The sequence below is a fragment of the Xenia sp. Carnegie-2017 genome, unplaced genomic scaffold, assembly GCF_021976095.1.
Source record: "Xenia sp. Carnegie-2017 unplaced genomic scaffold, XeniaSp_v1 HiC_scaffold_14, whole genome shotgun sequence".
NCBI lineage: Eukaryota > Metazoa > Cnidaria > Anthozoa > Malacalcyonacea > Xeniidae > Xenia > Xenia sp. Carnegie-2017.
The window spans coordinates 3613903-3633992 of NW_025813447.1; the positions used below are offsets into that span (position 1 = coordinate 3613903).

At 35.5% G+C, this 20090-nt stretch overlaps 1 protein-coding gene and 1 long non-coding RNA gene across 7 annotated transcripts in view; one reads left to right on the forward strand and one right to left on the reverse strand.

The window, feature by feature from the left end:
- Window positions 1-4520: 4520 nt before the first annotated feature.
- On the reverse strand, window positions 4521-6471 carry LOC124434826. 3 transcript variants are annotated; one of them, XR_006944905.1, is made up of 4 exons: window positions 6116-6471; window positions 5577-5976; window positions 5355-5506; window positions 4521-5130 (listed from the first exon to the last, which is right to left on the reverse strand). It is a non-coding gene; the product is annotated as an uncharacterized LOC124434826 (long non-coding RNA). The 3 variants fall into 3 exon arrangements; XR_006944906.1 differs by having other exon boundaries at window positions 4521-5501; XR_006944904.1 differs by having other exon boundaries at window positions 4521-5506.
- Window positions 6472-8793: 2322 nt separating this feature from the next.
- The window catches only part of LOC124434807, a 74416-nt gene continuing 63119 nt past the window's right edge, over window positions 8794-20090 (forward strand). For all 4 annotated transcript variants that reach the window (XM_046984723.1, XM_046984725.1, XM_046984728.1 and 1 more), the window contains exon 1: window positions 8794-9300. In XM_046984723.1, coding sequence (XP_046840679.1) covers window positions 8973-9300 — 328 coding nt within the window. In that variant the 5' untranslated portion in view covers window positions 8794-8972. The remainder of the gene's footprint in view (window positions 9301-20090) is intronic.

Below are 20090 nucleotides of genomic sequence, written 5' to 3' on the forward strand. Positions count from 1 at the left end.
CGCCTCGCGAAGCTAATGCAGTAATTTCTAACAGACAAACCCGCACTTTTCATGGCTACGAAATCGGTCAAAATGCCAATTTCAATTCTTTTTTTCATAAAAATGATTTTAAAGAGCATGTACTTTTTAAGACACCATTAATACAGAATGTAAAAATTTCACTGTATTAGCACTTAAAGAACAGCGTGTTTATCAGGAATGAACAAAGACACAGGATGTTAACAAATATACAAACATGAGACGATGTTTACAACAACCAAATAATGCAAATATCGTGACTCGTGCAAATGCATGCAATGTATTTAAATTGCAAAACGCAAAGAAGAAACGGTTGTTTAAACAAGGAACCGCACCACAACAGGACCATTGAAACAGAAAAGCACAAATGGATTTTAAATTTAGTGTGTGGAGGATGCTTTTAATTTTCACGATATGTTATTTCAAATGCACCAATGGCAGCAAACTGAGAATATACCGTCATGAACGAGATATATTTACCAACTTAGACTATTCAAGTGCACAAACTGAAAGAAATTATAGTCATGATTGTATGAAGTACAATGCCAAATGTTATAACATAACTGGGTGTCATTTTTGTGAATGTAAAGATGGAACGAATACTTTTATTATCGATAACAATGACAAGAATCGCAGAGGAAGTTGCATCAAGGATGAAGAATTGCATCTGGAAGGAGATCTAACAATTAAGTAAACAACCACAAATATACCTTGAAAAGTATCACATCCAGGGAATTGCGAGAGAAACTGTGTATTGACAAGGTTTATGATCGTTTCGATGTAAAATAAAAAATAAATTATAGTATCTCAATGGTGAATCAGGAGAACCATTAAAACCGTTCAACTGCATGCTTTTGAATTTCCGAAGAATTAAAGCTTACAAATCGAATTGCTTTCAAATTATTTTGACGATAACACTACCAAAAATGAGATGCAGTAAGTTTTGTCTGGAAATACTTCAAAAATTCTTTCCGAACTTACCCAATGGGAAAAGTGTTTCCTTAACAATAAAAATCACATTGTGAATAAACCGTTGTTATAAATCTCTTTCTTGACTTCACGATTAAAATAATATTCTCTTTAAATCGTAAAGTTTTTCTTTCTCTACACTGGCAACTATCCACGGAACATTGTCCACGTGCGACTATGCACGGAAAATAACATGAACTTGACGTAGCTTTAAAATCAACTTGCGGAAAATATGTCAAACATATCCCTCAATTTCCTGTTGTTGTCGTTTTTACAGACTACGACGATGATGCATTCAATCTTCAAAATACGGTGACAAAGAAGTGTTTGAAACAATCTGACGTGTTTGTGTATAGTACGTCTTGTGGCAATTCATTGGATCAGAAATGGATACGTCTTGACACAGTCAATAAACAACTGATGAATGTGAAATCACTTCGTTGTATCACATTGGGAGGAAAAGATGCACCAGTAACAATGCAATCATGTCAAAAATCAAAATCGGATTTTCAAAAACTAGCGTGCTACCAAATTAACAAGAAAGCAAGAATTTTTTGGACGTTTCTTACTTCGTTTCTAACAGAAGATCAGGCTGGAGTAGGTGTTTCGGGGTACAATCGCGGTCAGTTTTGGAAAGCACATCAAAATACGGTGACGAAGAAGTCACTGTATTCGAAGAAGTCGCGGCTATCGTTTTTCTGATGGCAATTTCGTGAAAGCGCAAACGTGGAAAAATTTCATATTTCTGCACCGATCTAAGACGAAAATGACAATTGTAAAGTGGAAAAGAAATTCACGTTTACAAAAGACGGCAAAGAAACGTACCAAGAGGATTCAAAAAATCTTTTTACAATGAACAGTGTTGACAAGATTACCAAAAAAATCGAGGTAAAAACGACATGAAAAAGACACCTGGTGTCACAAGACTTACAAAACATTGTTCAATAACAACATTTGTTATTTAGATCAAAAACATGGACGCTCTACGACGATGGAATGGTATGTTATTGAGAATCTATATAAGATGCGGGAAGTCGTACAGCATGAAAGAAACTCACTGTATTCTGCTAAAACTGCCAACATTATTGGCATTAGGGCAGGAGGTAAGTTTTTTGACGTAGCATGGGTAGCACAACCTAAATCATTTTGCATTACAATAGATAGTAAAGAAGACAACGGACAACACGTCATTCTTGTACTATACGTCACCAAATTTCGTAAATTTTAACATTTAGAAGAGAACATTTATGGGTTCAGGATAAGCTAATGCTAATCATTATAAAGGACTAATAGCACAGCAAAATGGTTTTTGCTTAAGAAATAAAAGATGTTTGCTGTGTGTGCACGGCCTCATGTAAAACGAGGGGAGACCTATGGGAGAAATCGAGAGCTGATCATTGCAAGGCCGAGACCGAAGGTCGAGGGTTAGGCTCTAAAATGTATTCATGATAGATTTGCAAATTCTCTTTGACTGATTGTTGTTTTGATTGATTTGATTGGTTGAGCTCAGATGTGCTTTACGCAGGCAAATGCAAACACGGCTCTAGACCAATCACTGCACGCGTTCTATAGTTTTTATTTTATAACAATACATAGTGTATACTATACCATTACAGGAAACTTCATCAACGAGCACTAGTCCACTACCCAGAAAAGGTGTGAAAGGTACGGCAAAATCCGAAGGTACCACGTCAGTCTTTATCGGAGGGATAGTCCTACCAGTGGTAGTGATGATTTTGAAATAAGGCTGCTACTTTAAATTTGTGTCTATGAATTTAAGCATGTCAAATCTTGAATTTACACGATGATATGTTTCTCAAAGAATTTTCTGTATAATTCTTAAAATATCAAAGGATTTAGTAAAGCATGAATCCAGGGATGTGTGAAACTCTCGAAGCGAGGCACAGAAAATTGGTGACAAGCTCACATCCAGGTAAAATGGTTACCCACTTCACCTCGCGATATTGAAGACGCTTTTCTTAATATTGAAGTACATTGAAATGATCTCGATTGATTAAGAATTTATGTGTAATTGATTGCAAGAAGAAAGCTCAGAAATTATATTAAACCTGTTTTCAGTAACGGCAAGTGTTTGGTTTGAATGCGTCACACCGCGGCCATGACTAATGGGTTGAAGAAGGGAAGTACACATGTAACGGTGATGTTACTAATATTACATTTTACACTGGTTCAAGTATTTCATATCATAGGAGTGGAGTCAATGTGAATTGATAACAAAGGCTCATTTCATCTCACTATATGAAAAACAGAGATGAAGTTTCTATAAACTTAAGCTAACTACTATAAAGTCTCATTTTAACAAAAGGTATTGTTAATAAAATGATAAATAAATCTATATTGACACACCGACACTCCTCGACAGCTCTTACTAAATATTGAAAAAAGCTTTAATGAACTACAAAGAAACATAAACAATCCCTCTGATATTATGTTAGAAAGGTCAGGCAAACAATTCAAGGCCCGTTTCAAATGTCGCATTTTAAATGCGCCGAATGCATTAAAGAAAAAAGAAAATGAGATAAAATTCCTCATTATCTTTTGTTTTAAATGCATTCGGCTCATGTAAAATGCGACGTTTGAAACAGACCTAAAATAGTTTCGTCACGTGCATTGGGCTGTAACTTTCTTAGATTGACTGACTCAAACACAATCAGAAACAAAAACCAAAGTGTTCACCAAAGTCTAAAAGAATACAATAAAAGATCCACACAAGTACCTGATCTGAAGCTCAAAAATGGAAAATGACGCTCGCCCGGAAAACTAAACTTTCAGTGAACTAAGAACTTTGTTCCTGTTATCTGAAGCAATAAGAAACGTAAGAAAGGTTTTTTATACGTTCGGGGAAGTAAACGCATGCTTCAAAATCAAGGAGAATAACGGAGGTTTAGTAAAAATTCAACCAGACAGAGAAAGGAAAGTTTCATAAATCTAGCAGTCAAAGGTAAGTTTCGTAAATGTCTAGGCGACAAAGGAAGATTTGGAAAATGTTTCAATTTATGCAGTAACTCGAATGGCTATAAAATATCCCTCTGACGCCTCAATGACGGCTTGAATCTGTGTCAATATGTTTTACATAATGAAAGATAAAGACCATTGTGCGTTTAGTGATAATTTTATAGACACCGGAGACTTTCATTTTCGCAATGTCGCAGTTGCTTCAAACATTCCAAAAACAATCTTTGATAAACGTTAAGAACATCATGTATAACAAAGGATTTAACAACAATAAAATAATTGCCAATGCATATAGCGTACACGATTATGTGAGGGGGTGTTTACATGAATCTGGCAGCAAGATAAACTTGCTACACTAAATGAGGGTAGCAATGTACAACTCAAAAATCTTGGCGTTATTACTTGAAAAGTTGAAATATTTATCCTGAGACGACCAAATCAAAGCTGTGCTTTAATGGGAACATACAATCAACATATTTTTATGCTTTTTCATGTACAACCAATGTGTACAATTCTATCGAGACCTGTATGAGAAATGCTGTGCCGTGGCCGTGTGGTCAAGGTTATTCGTATTTATTTATTTGTAAAGAACGGAAGCGGAGAAGCGCTTAACGAACGTCTTTAAATCAGAAACAAGAAGGAACAATGTGAAATTTATCAACGGACGGGCTACACTAAAAAAGATATTTCGTATGACATTGGATTTGGTGCTTTAGAATTCAGACAAATTTAGTCATATCCCGAACACTCGATAAATGTTCATTGAGAAATTGCAAACTTGTGCAATTGTATTTAATGCCAATGCCATATTGTGTTGGGAAAATTCTTATATTGTATGATTGTAGCTAACTTCCAGATGCTCTTATCTACATGTTCCTTATATTTGTCATGTTTTAGATAATTTAAAGTATTGATTCCGTTGTAAGGAAATAAAATTTTCCTCTTGCTTCTATTAATATATATATATTATTTTCGTTACATCGCTGTCGCTGCATTAATTTTCTGATTAATTTTCAAGTTAAATATGCTACACAAATATTCAGCCACACCGTTGCTGCATCGATTTGCACATATTCATCAATTGGAGCACTACCACCATCAGCCTTGGGTACAGCTGAGTTGCTTTTCAAATTTGATTCGCTTTTTGATTGCGTCAATAGTTCCACACTGAAATCAGCAAATGAACAAAGAAGTGCAATAAGCAACAGCAATAATCACATTGCTTTTCTCAAAGAAGCAATGTCCTTTATCCAGGGAATCAAAGTGGTAAAAGATGGTAAAAACATCACAGGCAGAATCAAATCACTGAAGGGATGGCTTATATCTATAAAGGCCATTATCTGTCTCTGGACCTATCTTCATGCCTCATATAATTTTGCATTCTTGCTTACCAGAAGATTAATCACAGATGCTCTAGAGAATTTTTTTGGAACAATATGCCAGCAATGAGGTAATTCTGACAATCCCATGCCAATACAATTTATCAGAGCTTTTCGAAAGATTTTTATCAGTTCACTTTTGACCTCTTCCAAAGGAAACTGTTCTAAAGATATGGACACTCCGCTAACACAATTTTCAAAAAAAAAGCCCAAACCATTTAGTATGCCACTTACCCATGCAAAAGCTCCAAGTAACTCACTGTTGATTGGTGAAAATGACTACCAAGAACAAAATATTAGCAACAATTTATTGCTCAAAAATGCTGCCTATGTTTCAGGATATTTGCTAAGCAAAGCTTTCAAAATCCACAGCTGTCTCCAATGTAAGAACGTATTAACTTCAAATAACACAAAAAATGATGGTAATTTGCTTTGCTATTTCAAGGCATATAAAGAACTCAACTTTGGTGGGTTGACTGCTCCTTCATCGTGCTATTTAAATTACATTATGCAACTTGAAGACACCTTCGTGGATTGCTTCTCAGTCACAACCAAAAATCTGAATGTTGGAAAGAGCATCTTGAAGAGTCTTAACATGATACCAGTGCCATTCCGTACATGTTCACAGTTTCCACTGCAATATTTGGTGAAAATTTTTTTAAAAATGCGAATTTATTACGGCATCAAATTTGCAAATCGCGAGTTTTCCTCTTCTAATAAAAGATCGCGAAAGTACATTAAAGTCAAGCATTTGTAACATTCTACAAACTTACTACAAGGAAAATTCCATAGACAAAGTTGATGATCCTTTTCATTGTAACTCGCAATACAAGCATAACCATGATTGAATGTTGGCAAGTTGGCAAAAGCATCAGACCACAATAACAAAATTTTGACTCTAAAACGTGTATTCTAACGATGCGATTCGACCTAAGTTGTCAAAATTACCTTCTTTGACATTGCTCGTGATGGCATACACAAAACAAAAATGGAATAGCCATATAATTATCGAGGACGCGCCGAACTGTTTCTCATTACTATATTTTCTATAACGAACTTGCTGGAGTTATCTTGCTGCCAACATGGCGGCGATGCCTGATTGCGGGCTAAAAGTTGACAACAAAATCTTCAAAGGCTCCGACGAGAGTGGACCATTGAGCTCTATAAAACCTGGAGGGGCAAAGGGGCCTGGACCCCGTGGTCAAAAACATGGCGGTAATGGCGGATTTTGGTTGTCAAAACTTCCACTTTGAGAAAAATATTTAACATTCGCTCCCTCCCGAATCCGGATCTCTATTACTGCTTATATTAATGACAACCAGCGAAAACAACCACGATACCGTAAGCATAAAATATTGAAAATAATGCTTCAGATTTTTGTGAAATAGACACACACATTTAAATGAGGTAAATCTACTGTAAAATAACGTATATTTTGTCAAGTAATGCTTTAGCTATGTTAGAATTAAATATCAAACGGCATTCTTTACACTGTCAATGTGTCGTTAAGCTTTAATGCATAATCCCATGCGCATTACTTGTGTTTTTGACTGTTTGTTAACAGCTTGGTGCAACTGTCTTTCTTAAATAGATGGGTAAATCTTAGTTAGAATGTCCAAAAAGGAGTTAGAAAAAGTTAGCTTACCCCTACGACTTAAGTCGACTGGAAATATATTATAAGTAGGTATGTAATTTTTTTGAGGTTTTTTCGGTAGGATTGATTCTGGGTGTCTTATAAGGTATTATGATATTCTGATAAATCTACTGAGAACTTATGAGGAAAATATCTTGAACTAGGAGAGCAAAAGAACGAAATTCAGAAAATCATGTTGCTGGTTCTGTTTTGAGCCAAGATATTAGAAACTGGATTGTCATTGACAACCATGGATCTACTACTGAACAGAACTACATTAATTTCCCATTGAAAATACTATTTCTTAAATTAAAGTGCATTGGTTTCTCTGACATAACACTTTTCTTATTGCTGCATGAAAGCAAACCTGTTTAAATAATTATAATGTAGGTGAAGATATTTAGCATGTTGTATAATTGTTATTGTACAGACATTTATAATATTATGGCCTTGTGTAATGTATGTCAAGAACTTATTAATTCTCAAAAATGCTAACCTTCTTGCACTACTTTTCTTTTGTGTCCTTACAAATTACAGTTACCTATACTAATTTTTTCTAGGTTCAAACAACTTGACAAACTTTTGAATTTTACATTATGCCTTTGAATTTTTCTTTTTGTCTTTTGGTAAAAATATCAGTGAATGACTTAAAAATCAAGTCTATCTAAAATAGTATTTTGTACAAAGTAACTATACATAATTGGAAAAGTCTCATGTTGAAGACAGATGTCACTTCTTTTACTACATTGCTACTCTTATTCTTTTAAATGATATCGTAATTCTTCAAAAGACATAAAAAGTTCTTTGCCATCAATTTTTGCTTCTTCCACATTCAACTTCATTGCAACAGATGCATCTTATGTGAATTTTTAATCACCTGGAATTGAAAAACGTATGGATTTTGTCAGATGATGCAGTACTAACTATATTTAATGTTTCATGCATGTCATGATAAGCTTTTCTTGAGCAAATATTTCAAGGTAGGAGCAAAATTTAGCACATTATTGAACAAAGTAGTTTTTATCTTGATTTTGATGTACTAACCTGTTTACTACACTGTACAACAAACAATTCATTTACAGAAACACCAGATGGTATTTATAAAACTTTTAGCATAAAGCAAACCTTTACACACCATCATCATGATTGTCCATAATCTGTCACATTGTCCAGGCTAGCTGTTTAATACAAGTATTTTTTATTGTACGACATGTACCAAAGAGTTCATTAATTAATCCCGCACTGCATTTGATTTCAATACAGCTCTGTCCTTAATATTTGCTTCATATTTTCAGAAAAATATCATGAAAAAATCCTCCATTTCAACTCAGTTGAAACAAGGAGTTTTACAATATGCATATCTCGATAAGAACTGGTTGCTTTGCCTCGTCTAGCAAGCGATTAAGTAAAGAACAAATAAGAATGGATAAACGTAACTTAAATTATAACTTAGGAGTAAAAACATTCACAAAATATATACCATCACACTTCAAGTATTGACTTAAAACAAAACACTGAACACTTTAAATAGTAAACAATCTTACGTTGCTTACCGGTGTCATGAAATGTTTCCTTTTCTGGCATTACTTCAGCATCCGCATACCAAACAAGTTTGCAGCATGTTTTAAAGATAAAATTTCTAAAAGTTTTTGTGCTTGGCATTGAAATTTTATATAATCGCAATTGTGGTTGTCAAATCCGGGTGGGCGAAAAAAATTTCATTTTATGAGCCCGCGTCTTTCCGCTGACTTTGACAACCAAAATCCGCCATGTTTTTGACCACGCGGCCGCGCGCTGATAATTTATAGTAATTTTGTTGACGTTTCCCCTCCAGTTATTATAGAACTCAATGGAGTGGACTTCTGTATGTATCTATTCTGTGCGTAGGTTGAGAGAGACACAAAGAATAAAGTTTGCTAGCCAGATTGAACAAGGAACCAAACCTCCGCCATCGATCTTTCGAAGTCAAAGATTGTCTCCTGAAAATACGAACATAGATGTGGAGGATTAAAGCACAAATGGATTTTGAATTTAGCGTGTGGATGGTTGTAATTTTTACGATATGCCTTTCCAAATACGGAAATGGCAACGAACTGAGAATATTTCGTCGTGAACGAGATATATTTACCAACATATACTATTCAAGTTCACAAACTGATAGAGATCATAGTCATGACTGTATGAAGTACAACGCTGAATGTCATTTAATCACTAAGTGTCGCTTTTGTGAATGTAAAGAGGGAACGAATACTTTTATTATGGATAATAATGACAAGAATAACAGAGGAAGTTGCATCAAAGATGAAGAAGTGAATCTAGAATCAGGTATGATCTTATAGCGTTTTGTAATGAAAGTCCACAATCAACAAATATACATAGAAATCTAAGCGGCATTGATTACCGTCTACCATCACATCACAGGATTTAGGTCGCTTCCACCTACACATGATAGGGTGTAGTGACGTACATAACGTACGTACAATATTTTATCCAGAACAATGTCTGAGATCAAAGGAAATAGCCCACCCTAGTTTTACTGAAACGCATAACTTGACCTGTTAACAACGTAAAACTATATGTTTGTAAATGATGATCGTCCAGGTTAATAAAGTCCTGAGAAGGACTGTTTTTGTTGTTGTTGACTGACGTTTCGACAACCTTAGCGGTAGTCATCTTCAGAGTCAAATGAGGAGTAAACGTCAGGTTAGCCGTATTTGTTATCTGGTTCTTACGTCATTGTATTGTGTGTACAGGAAATGTGCAGGAAATGTGTATTGTCATTGTGGATTAGTGTGAAGTGAAATATTTTATTTTTAGTTGTGATGTGTGATTTAGGTGTGACGTTTTTAGTTGTAGTGTGTGGGTGTCAATTGTGTATTGTCATTGTGAATTAGTTTGAAGTGTAATGTTTTTAGTTGATCGTTTGTTTGTATTGTGAATAAGTTGTTTGTAAGGTGCCGGTAATTGCTGTGATCTGTTCAGGGGGGTTTGTTCCAAGTTGGTATACCAACTTTCTAATGTAAGCCGTTGTCTATAGTCAGTACTGTAAGTGATGCATTTTGCCGAGTCCCAGTCAATGTTGTGCTTTGTGATTCGGTGATGTTCGGCAATGTGATTAGTTTTGTCTTGTTTCTTAGTAGCTCGTTTGTGCTCAGTAAGTCTTATGTTTAAGTTCCTGCCAGTTTCCCCGATATAGGAGGCGTGGCAGTCGGAGCAGTTTATTTTGTAAACTGCACCTTGTCGTTCGTTGGGTTGTTCTTTGTCCTTTATGTTCGTTAGTACTTGTCGTAACTTTGTGATTGGTTTATGTGCGACACGTATGTTGTATGGTCGTAAGATACGCGAGATAGTCTCAGACGTACCTTTGATGTAAGGTATCGTTGCTGTTGTCACTGAGTTCGTTTCGTTGGGTTCGTTGGGTTTGTAAGTGTTGCGTTTGATAAAGTCAGAGTTATAGTTGTTTTTGTCAAAAACACGTTTGAGATAGTTGTTTTCATTTTGTAGAGCGTCCGGTGAATCACATATGATTTGTGCACGTCTTGTTAATGTTCTGATTGTGGTGGCTTTGTGTGATGTAGGGTTGTAAGATGATTGGTCTAGTAGTCGGTCGGTATGTGTTGGCTTGCGATAAACTGTTGTTCCTAGTTTTTGATTGTCATGTTTTACCAAACAGTCGAGAAAAGGAAGAGTTCCGTTTTCTTCGACATCTTTGGTAAATTGTATGTGGCTGTTCTGTTTGTTGATGTGAGTATGGAAGTCATCAATCTCGTCTGCATGTAGTGCTGTGATTGTGTCATCTACGTAGCGAAACCAAAAAGATAGTGCATGTTTGTAAGTCATGAGTGCCCGTTCCTCTATAGATTGCATTACAATTTCAGCAACTACAACAGAAACAGGCGAGCCCATTGCTGTCCCATGTAATTGTTTGTAGTGTGTTCCTTTGTATTGGAAGTAAGTCGAGGTGAGGCAGAGCTCTAGTAACTCCATAATGTCTTCTGTCGGTAATGGCAGTACGTCCGTGGTGTTTGTAATGAGGGTTTTTGTACAAGTAAGTGCCAGATTAAGTGGAATACTGGTGAACAGTGATTTCACATCAAAAGACACTAGTATATAGTTGTCCGGTATTTGTATAGTGCACAGTTTTTAATGAAAGTTTCAGTGGATTGTAGCTTGTGTTTGATTTGTTTGTAAGTGATTGCAGTATGTTAGTCAAGTACTTTGAAAGTTCGTAAGTAGGCGAACCACAGAATGATACAATTGGTCGCATGGGTATTTGTGGTTTGTGAAGTTTTGGTAGTCCGTATAGTCTGGGTGGTCGTGGTACGTAGACCAATCATCTTACAACCCTACATCACACAAAGCCACCACAATCAGAACATTAACAAGACGTGCACAAATCATATGTGATTCACCGGACGCTCTACACAACGAAAACAGCTATCTCAAACGTGTTTTTGACAAAAACAACTATAACTCTGACTTTATCAAACGCAACACTTACAAACCTAACGAACCCAACGAAACGAACACCTCAGTGACAACAGCAACGATACCTTACATCAAAGGTACGTCTGAGACTATCTCGCATATCTTACGACCATACAACATACGTGTCGCACATAAACCAATCACAACGTTACGACAAGTACTAACGAACATAAAGAACAAAGAACAACCCAACGAACGACAAGGTGCAGTTTACAAAATAAACTGCTCCGACTGCCACGCCTCCTATATCGGGGAAACTGGCAGGAACTTAAACATAAGACTTACTAAGCACAAACGAGCTACTAAGAAACAAGACAAAACTAATCACATTGCCGAACATCACCGAATCTCAAAGCACAACATTGACTGGGACTCGGCAAAATGCATCACTTACAGTACTGACTATAGACAACGGCTTACATTAGAAAGTTGGTATACCAACTTGGAACAAACCCCCCTGAACAGATCACAGCAATTACCGGCACCTTACAAACAACTTATTCACAATACAAACAAACGATCAACTAAAAACATTACACTTCAAACTAATTCACAATGACAATACACAATTGACATCCACACACTACAACTAAAAACGTCACACCTAAATCACACATCACAACTAAAAATAAAATATTTCACTTCACACTAATCCACAATGACAATACACATTTCCTGCACATTTCCTGTACACACAATACAATGACGTAAGAACCAGACAACAAATACGGCTAACCTGACGTTTACTCCTCATTTGACTCTGAAGATGACTACCGCTAAGGTTGTCGAAACGTCAGTCAACAACAACAAAAACAGTCCTTCTCAGGACTTTATTAACCTGGACGATCATCATTTACAAACATATAACGATACTCCCGGGTTCAAACCATTTACTTTATAACGTAAAACTACTTAAATTTCGAGTACATTATCCGTCTCATAATAAAATAACTGTACCTCAGCATCTAGTACCTAGTTTAGCTAACATATAAAAAAGCCTTTAAAAAAATTGTACAAAATAGATACTCATAAATGGTGTAAATATAACTTCTTCGGTAGTGAATAAAATACTCACAAAAACGTAATAGCCTTCTAGTACATTGACCAACGCTCGGAGCTCATACTCAGTTATAAAGAATGAACAACTAGTGTTCATTGCTATTGTGGAAACCATTCATTTTTGATCGCTATACATACTGGAGAAATTTCAATACTTGGAACGGTGGAAGACCATTAAAACTATGCTATTGCTTTTGGGTTTTATCCAAATGTATTTAAGAATGAGCTTATGTGAGTTTCATTTCGACGTTCCGAGCTTTCAAAAGTTCAATCCTGAACACTAGCTACTAAAAATGTGCGAATGCATTTGACATTTTTAATAGTTTTAAGACTACTTATATACTTTCATAAGGGTAAATTGTAATAACTACATTACTTTTTACTCAGGATAATTTAAGAGTAAATAAATGTAACATTAGCATGTACCATGAGCCTTTGGCGTTTGGGATATTGAAAAATCATTCCCCGTGTTTTCACTTTAAACCACTTCTATTCCATTCATTTTCGTTCAGTTCCGTTCCATTCCTTTCCATTCTATTTTATACTCGCATAAAATAACTAAAACATTATCAAGATCGCGATGCAATTATACCATAAATTAGTTTAGCTGATGGTAAAAATATATCATGTTCATGTTGCTATATTTTTTGTAGACTCAGACAATGATGAATTTACTCTTAAAAATACCGTGACAAACAAATGTTTAAAACAAGTTGGGAATTCTGTGTGGGGTACGACGTGTGGAAATTCATTGGATCAAAAGTGGATACGTCTCAAGACAAATAATGAACAGCTCATGAATCTAAAATCACTTCTTTGCATAAGTAGATATCGCCCTGTAGTTGAAATGATTCAATGTCGATATTTTGACCTGAGATCGCAAAAACTGGGGTGCACGTACCAAACACATATAGGAGCTACTTTCACTACGGCATTAATTACAAATATCACTGACTACCTAGAACAAACTACGAACGGAACAGGAATTTTTCGGTCAAATACTGGTCAATATTGGAAAACACACCAAAATAAGACTGAAGTCAATGTTTGCGAGAAAAAAACAGAATACAAAGGTGAGAATACAATGTTGTGGAAACATTCATGCAGTCTAGTTTCCGCCAAAATTTTTGAGAAGAATGCAATTTTAACCATAGATGCTAAAGTCGTACGTAATAGGTTGCAATGTCTGAGCATTCACGCAAAAACAACGATTGCTTCATTTAAAAGTACAAGTCCACCAACCTGTTTCATGCTTAATTTACTCATTCACTACAGGTTGCTATCGCCTTTCTGATGGGAATTTCATGAAATATTTGAAATTTAACAACAATAGCCGGAATGTGGAAAAATTCTCTGTTTCTGCGCCAATCTACGGAGAAAATAAAAATTGCATTGTGGAAGAAGATTTCGAGTATACGAAAGATGGCAATGAATCATACGAAGATGGTTCAAAAAATCTTTTTAAATTGTCCAGCACTGGCGATGCTACGAAAGAAATCGAGGTAAAACCATCATACGAAACGACCCAATCAAGTTATATATAGTAGCACAAGACGCAAAAAACATCGTTCCTTCCATATAAGTTTTGTGGGCTTCCTATATAGCGACATATTGTAAACAAGACATACATAAATGTTCGTTTCATAAATTTCTGCATAATTTTACAGAAAAAAAATTGGCCATTACTTAACCAAAACTTAACCACACCGACCATTTATGATAAACTGTACAGAACAGGGTATCCTACCATTAAAAAGATGAATATCATTGAAAAGAGTAGAAAATTAGGAAAACAAAGGTCAAATCATACAAAACCACATTTTTTATTTAGATTAGAAACATGGATGCTCTACGACAATGGAATGGTTCATTATTACAAATACAAATCAAATGTCGCGGAGGGTTAAACACAGAAGAACGTCACTGTTTTCTCATCAAACTACAATCTTTATTGCCATTGGAACCAGAGGTTATAATAGCGAGAGACAAGATTTAAAGCAATAATTCGACAAAAGCGCTATTCATGTTGCAAACTGCCATGACGCGCAATAACCGACATTTTCAACTTACACGTTTGTGGATGTAGTCATGTAGATCGTCCAGGTTTGTAGAGTCCTGAGAAGGACTGTTGTTGTTGTTGTTGACGGAGATTTCGACAACCATAGCGGTAGTCATTTTCAGAGTCAAAGACGACTACCGCTAATATTTTCGAAACGTCAACAACAACAACAACAACAACAGTCTTTCTCAAGACTCTTCACATCTGGCCGATCTACATCCACAAACATGTACGATACTCTCGGGCTCAAACCATTTACATTATTTTCAACTTATATGACACAATTAATGACATAAATTTACCACATCACTTTTCTACTCATGATCACATTCTCAACAACACTAGCACTTTGCACTGTCTTCATTACAACAATCCTAATCTTTTGCTTTTCCTTGAGGCGATTTATGTACGTTCACTGTGGTTGGCCGGGTTCTCTTTAAGTTACCTTTAATGTGTGGTCATTTTATATTTTGCCATCTTCGTGATGTATTTGGTAGTGGGATTGATTTCTTAAATACATTTCTTAGACAACATCAACAACCTCGAACAACAACGTCGACAAAGACCCCGTCCAGATGACCACATCACCCGTCCAGATGACCACATCACCCGTCCAGATGACTACATCACCCGTCCAGATGACCACATCACCCGTCCAGATGACCACATCACCCGTCCAGATGACCACATCACCAACATCAAGTAGCAACCACACACTTAAACCCCACGAAGAACGTGAAGGAGGCTCATCTCAGGCAATTGTTATAGCAGTTTCTGTATCAATCGCAACCATTGTCCTTATGTTCGTCTTGATTTATTTTGTGTGGTATCGAAAACATAAAAGGTATTAAAATAAATTTTATGCTCATACTTCTTCAAGGATCAGTCTTTCAATTGTGAGAAAATACGTACGCTGTGCGTACATGTGGGTAGTATCGAAAACATAAAAGATATTAAAATAAATTTTATGCTCTTGCTTCTTCAAGGATCATTCTTTCAATTATGTGAAAATAGGTACGCTTTGCGTACATTTGGGTATTATGGCATGGGTATACAAATAAAATTCTGTATGTTTAACGTACATAAAAACATACAAAAAAAATATACTCTTCGTTTGATTCTAATACCATGCGATGGTTACGATGACAAACCGCTTCTCTGAAATTTTTCTCCCAAATTTGAAAAAATTTGCTCTGTGCTCACGGTGTTGTCAAAACTAACTGTTACATTTTTTCTTACAGAAATAAGAAATCGCCTCAAGTAGAAGGTAAACTACTTTTTTGTATGCATAGAAAAGTGGTAAAAGGCACATTTATAAAACAGTTTAATGTGAAAATGTTAATGGTAAAACGCATTTTTCTGCAAGTTTTCGTTCAAGCCATGATCATAAAATATATATGTTCGTTATTTTGGTTGCATGTCCTGTGTGTAGTGTCATAAACAATCAATAAATATAGAATTGCATTGAAGAAAATTAAAGATTTTGGATGTTCGACAAGGCAAAACTTCGTTTTCAACTTTCTTACTAAGAAGTTCGCCTTTGACGTTTTATTTTAGGCCATCTCCTTAACCCAACGTACCAATCACAAACAGAACCAGAGTATGTAGATCCATTACAAGTGATCAATGATACAGGAATAAACACCGAGAACGATCAAGGTATTTTTCTTGCCTTTAACATTTTGCTTCTGAAAAAAAATCTCTTCCTTCAAAAGCTATGTTTATGTACGGGTGTTGTGAATGGTTAGCCGCCGTGTGTAAACCGGTTTTGCTTGGGTTCACAAGAGTTTTTCCATAGGAGGTTGTAATTTCTATAAGGACGTTGTAATTAGAAGTTGTAAACAAGGAAACAATGGTTAGGTACACATTTCTTAGAGTTGTGTCATGGTATTTATAGGAATTCATAGTTGGGTATGCTGAGGTTGGAATTGGGTATACATTGCTTGTTATGGCCAAATTTTGAATTCCATCGAAAACATTGAACAACATAAAGTGTAAATGAACCGATTAATCTACATCATTTTTGTTGAACAGCTCAGACAAGGACATTGTTGGATGCTGTAAGATGTACAATGAAGACTTTGTCGTGGTGACAAGTGTAAAATTGTTTCAAAAAGCAATGCCATGGTGGATGGTCAAAATCCCAAGATGGTCCAAAAGAGTTCTAAAAGAACTGTTTTACAATACATCAACGAAATATAGTTCTACAAAGAAGAACTGTTTTAAAAACAGTTGATGCATTACGGCGGACTACTCTTAAGGGGTGTCAACTTCGGCTAAATGAGAGGAGAGATGACGCTTGAAACAGTTCACTTTTTCTCGCCATTATAAATATCCAATGATTTTATGTTCTCATTTATCAAACGTTGAAACCAGATGAGTGGTCAGCGGAAATCCATCGTTTCTTTTAGTTTTTAAAACAGTTGTTTTTAAAACAATTTGGTTGGTGTTTTAGTTGTGAAACATTTTTTTCGGAACTATCAAATTATTTTGGCTATCCTAAAAAATATTTACGATATTTTAAGATGTAACGCTAGCACCTGAGGTCTTGAAACAGCGCATTTTGATGTTTCTAATTGTTATTTAAATTCTTTAGATTCGTCAGCAAAATATGAATACATTGATCATCTTAAATTGGAAAATTTGAAGTCAAAAAGCCAGAACCGAAGTGAGTGCGTTGATAACACTGAAATGCCTCAAGCACCAGATGTTTCAAAGATACGAGAACTGAAATATGACTATGCTACAGATGAAATACCGCGGCTCAACCCTACACCAGATGTTCCAACAGAACAAAAATTGAAATATGATTATGCTACGGATGAAATACTGCGGCTCAACTTAACAAAACCTGGAGCACCATTTTCTTCAAAAGAACAAGAGCCTAATGGCTATAAATAGTACTGACGGTCAAGCTAAACAGTCAGACACCTCATCTACCCTTAACAGTCCTTCAAAGGCTGCCTACCATACATTGGAGGAACCCAATCCTTCACCATACTATTCGACGATAGACAATGATGATGATAAAGCTCGGAACACTCTACTATCGTAGTGAAACTTTTCTTTATTTGTTTTATTTCTTCATCTGTCTAAAATTTAACTCACAGATGTAAAAAGCTGTAGCTACTTGACTTAATCGAACTATTGTCTAGCTTATCATGTAATGTAGAGCAAATACAACATAATGCAATGAATAGAACCCTCACTCGGAGGCTGGAAAAATACCTAATACTGCTAGTACATCAATGCATCAATACAAAACTTTTTCCTTTGTTATGGCATTGTGATATCTATGTTGAATTATAGTTTTAATACAAAACTCACCTTCGTTTGGTGAAAAAACTATTGAAACATGGACAGTTTTCTTTACAAAGAAAATTTGACTATTATAGTATTGAAAATTTTAAAATCAAACAATTACAACACCTTTGGAAGTTTTTTAGAACTTTATTTAATACAGAGAGAGACATGCGTGGCACTGCTGTAAGGTCAGTCTTGAAAATAACATTAATGATGATCTTCAATACATCGATCTGTACAATTTAACACATGGATAACCCGTCGATGAGATAATGACATGTTAACTCTTTAATGCAAAAATAAGTCAGTAGAAATATAATCAAATTTAAACTTTAGTAATGGACTTGTTTAAGTGTTAAATTGAAATAGAGATGCAATAAAGAAAAGACAAGGGCATTCTTTGTTGATGTGGAAAAGTATACCTGAGATCATAAAAATGGCCAAGGTTACACATAAATAGAAATTATGTATCAAGGAATACTATAACTTACTATTAAAGTATGAAGCTTAACTGAAGGTAGACACAAAGGCGAAAAAAAGAGTACACAAAGATAGACATAAACTTACTCTCAACTGTGACACATTAAGATAGAAAAAAGGTAGACACAAGGATAAACAATAACGTAGACACAAAGGTATACACAAAAGTAGACTTGAAGTGGACAATATTAAGTAATTATTCATAACCTAGGTTTCTCTCTAGGTTTTGCAAGGAATACCAACGGTCGAAACCACAAAATTCCCTGGAAATGGTCCGTATGACTAAATACGAAAATGTTCATTTATGTTTCTGACCTGTTGTCCAATACTTCATGTATGTCTGTATGTCCAAACATTAAAATACGAAACTGGTTTTGAAGTCACTAGTGAAAATTGTTTTGCTATGTAATTGAAACTTGTTTACAGTATTGTTTACCGACGGCTTTATTAAAAATATGTGTACACACACTGACAGTGGCTCAGAGACAGGAACACACAAGAAAGCGATATTTGCTTATGTCGTCACCATTCAACCGTTTTGAAATACAATGTGTGCTGATCAGTGCTGATGGACAGCTATTGGATATTGTAATAACTATTTCTGCTTTTCAAAGGTAAAACAAATCAATCGCCAGAGACGAGACATTTTGAATGATTAAATTTAGGCTGCGTTTATACTATACCGGATTCGCTGATCATGACATCTTCATTTGCTTTAGGTGTAACTGTTAGAGTAAAGCTTATTAAGCTGATAGATTTAGTCTATTTGATTGTGTTTCTGAAGTTGAACAATTTCACTGCTTTTAATATAAAGAATATTCAACTTGCTACGATAGCAATCCGGTATAGTATAAACGGGGCCTTAGATTCTCTTGCCCCAGTTCGTGAAAGGCCTTTCCTTCGTGCCACGCCCACGCGCACACAGATTGCTACACATATGGTTATAATAAAGCCTGTTTTCTACTAGCCACGTATCGTAACGTATCGTAGCAAAACGTAACATGGCGCATGCGTGAATTTAATAGTCAATAGGCACAAGCACGCATGCGCCATGTTACGTTTTGCTACAATACGTTATGATACGTATTGGAAAACAGGCTTAATATTAATGCTTTCAGTCAAACCTTTTAAGCTGAACAATTTACAACTGTAGACGATTAAAAGTCTTCAGTATACAATTGCAGATACGAAAGTACGATTTTCCAGTCCATTCGCATATTTGGCAAGAATCAAGACCAAGGCTTAAAAGGATAATGATAATGCGACTTATTTTAGCGGCGTGCTTCCTCGTCCTTCTATGCTGTCACAATGGCAGCGAAGCCATGTCATTCAAAATAGAGCGAAGTGGACTGGATACATTTAAGAATATAAAATGTACAGAACAGGGCAATTGTACAGAAAGATAATGTAAAATATATGGCGCCAAATGTGAAGAAAGCAAATATTGCACTCGATGTCAATGTGAACACGGTAGAGGAACGTTTCTTTCAACTAACGGTGACAACACTTACAAATGTACCAAAGATGAAGATATAATCCCAGAATCTGATAAGATGAACAGGGTAATAAATAATAAACTTAATCTACATGCAAATATCGTGGCTAATTGTTTAAGTGTTTTAAATGCAGTGATTTGTAAACAAAAACGTCAATATTTCTACTTTTGTTTAATGATAAATTGAGGACAGATGAATGAGATTTTGACAAATTTTGACAACTAACTATT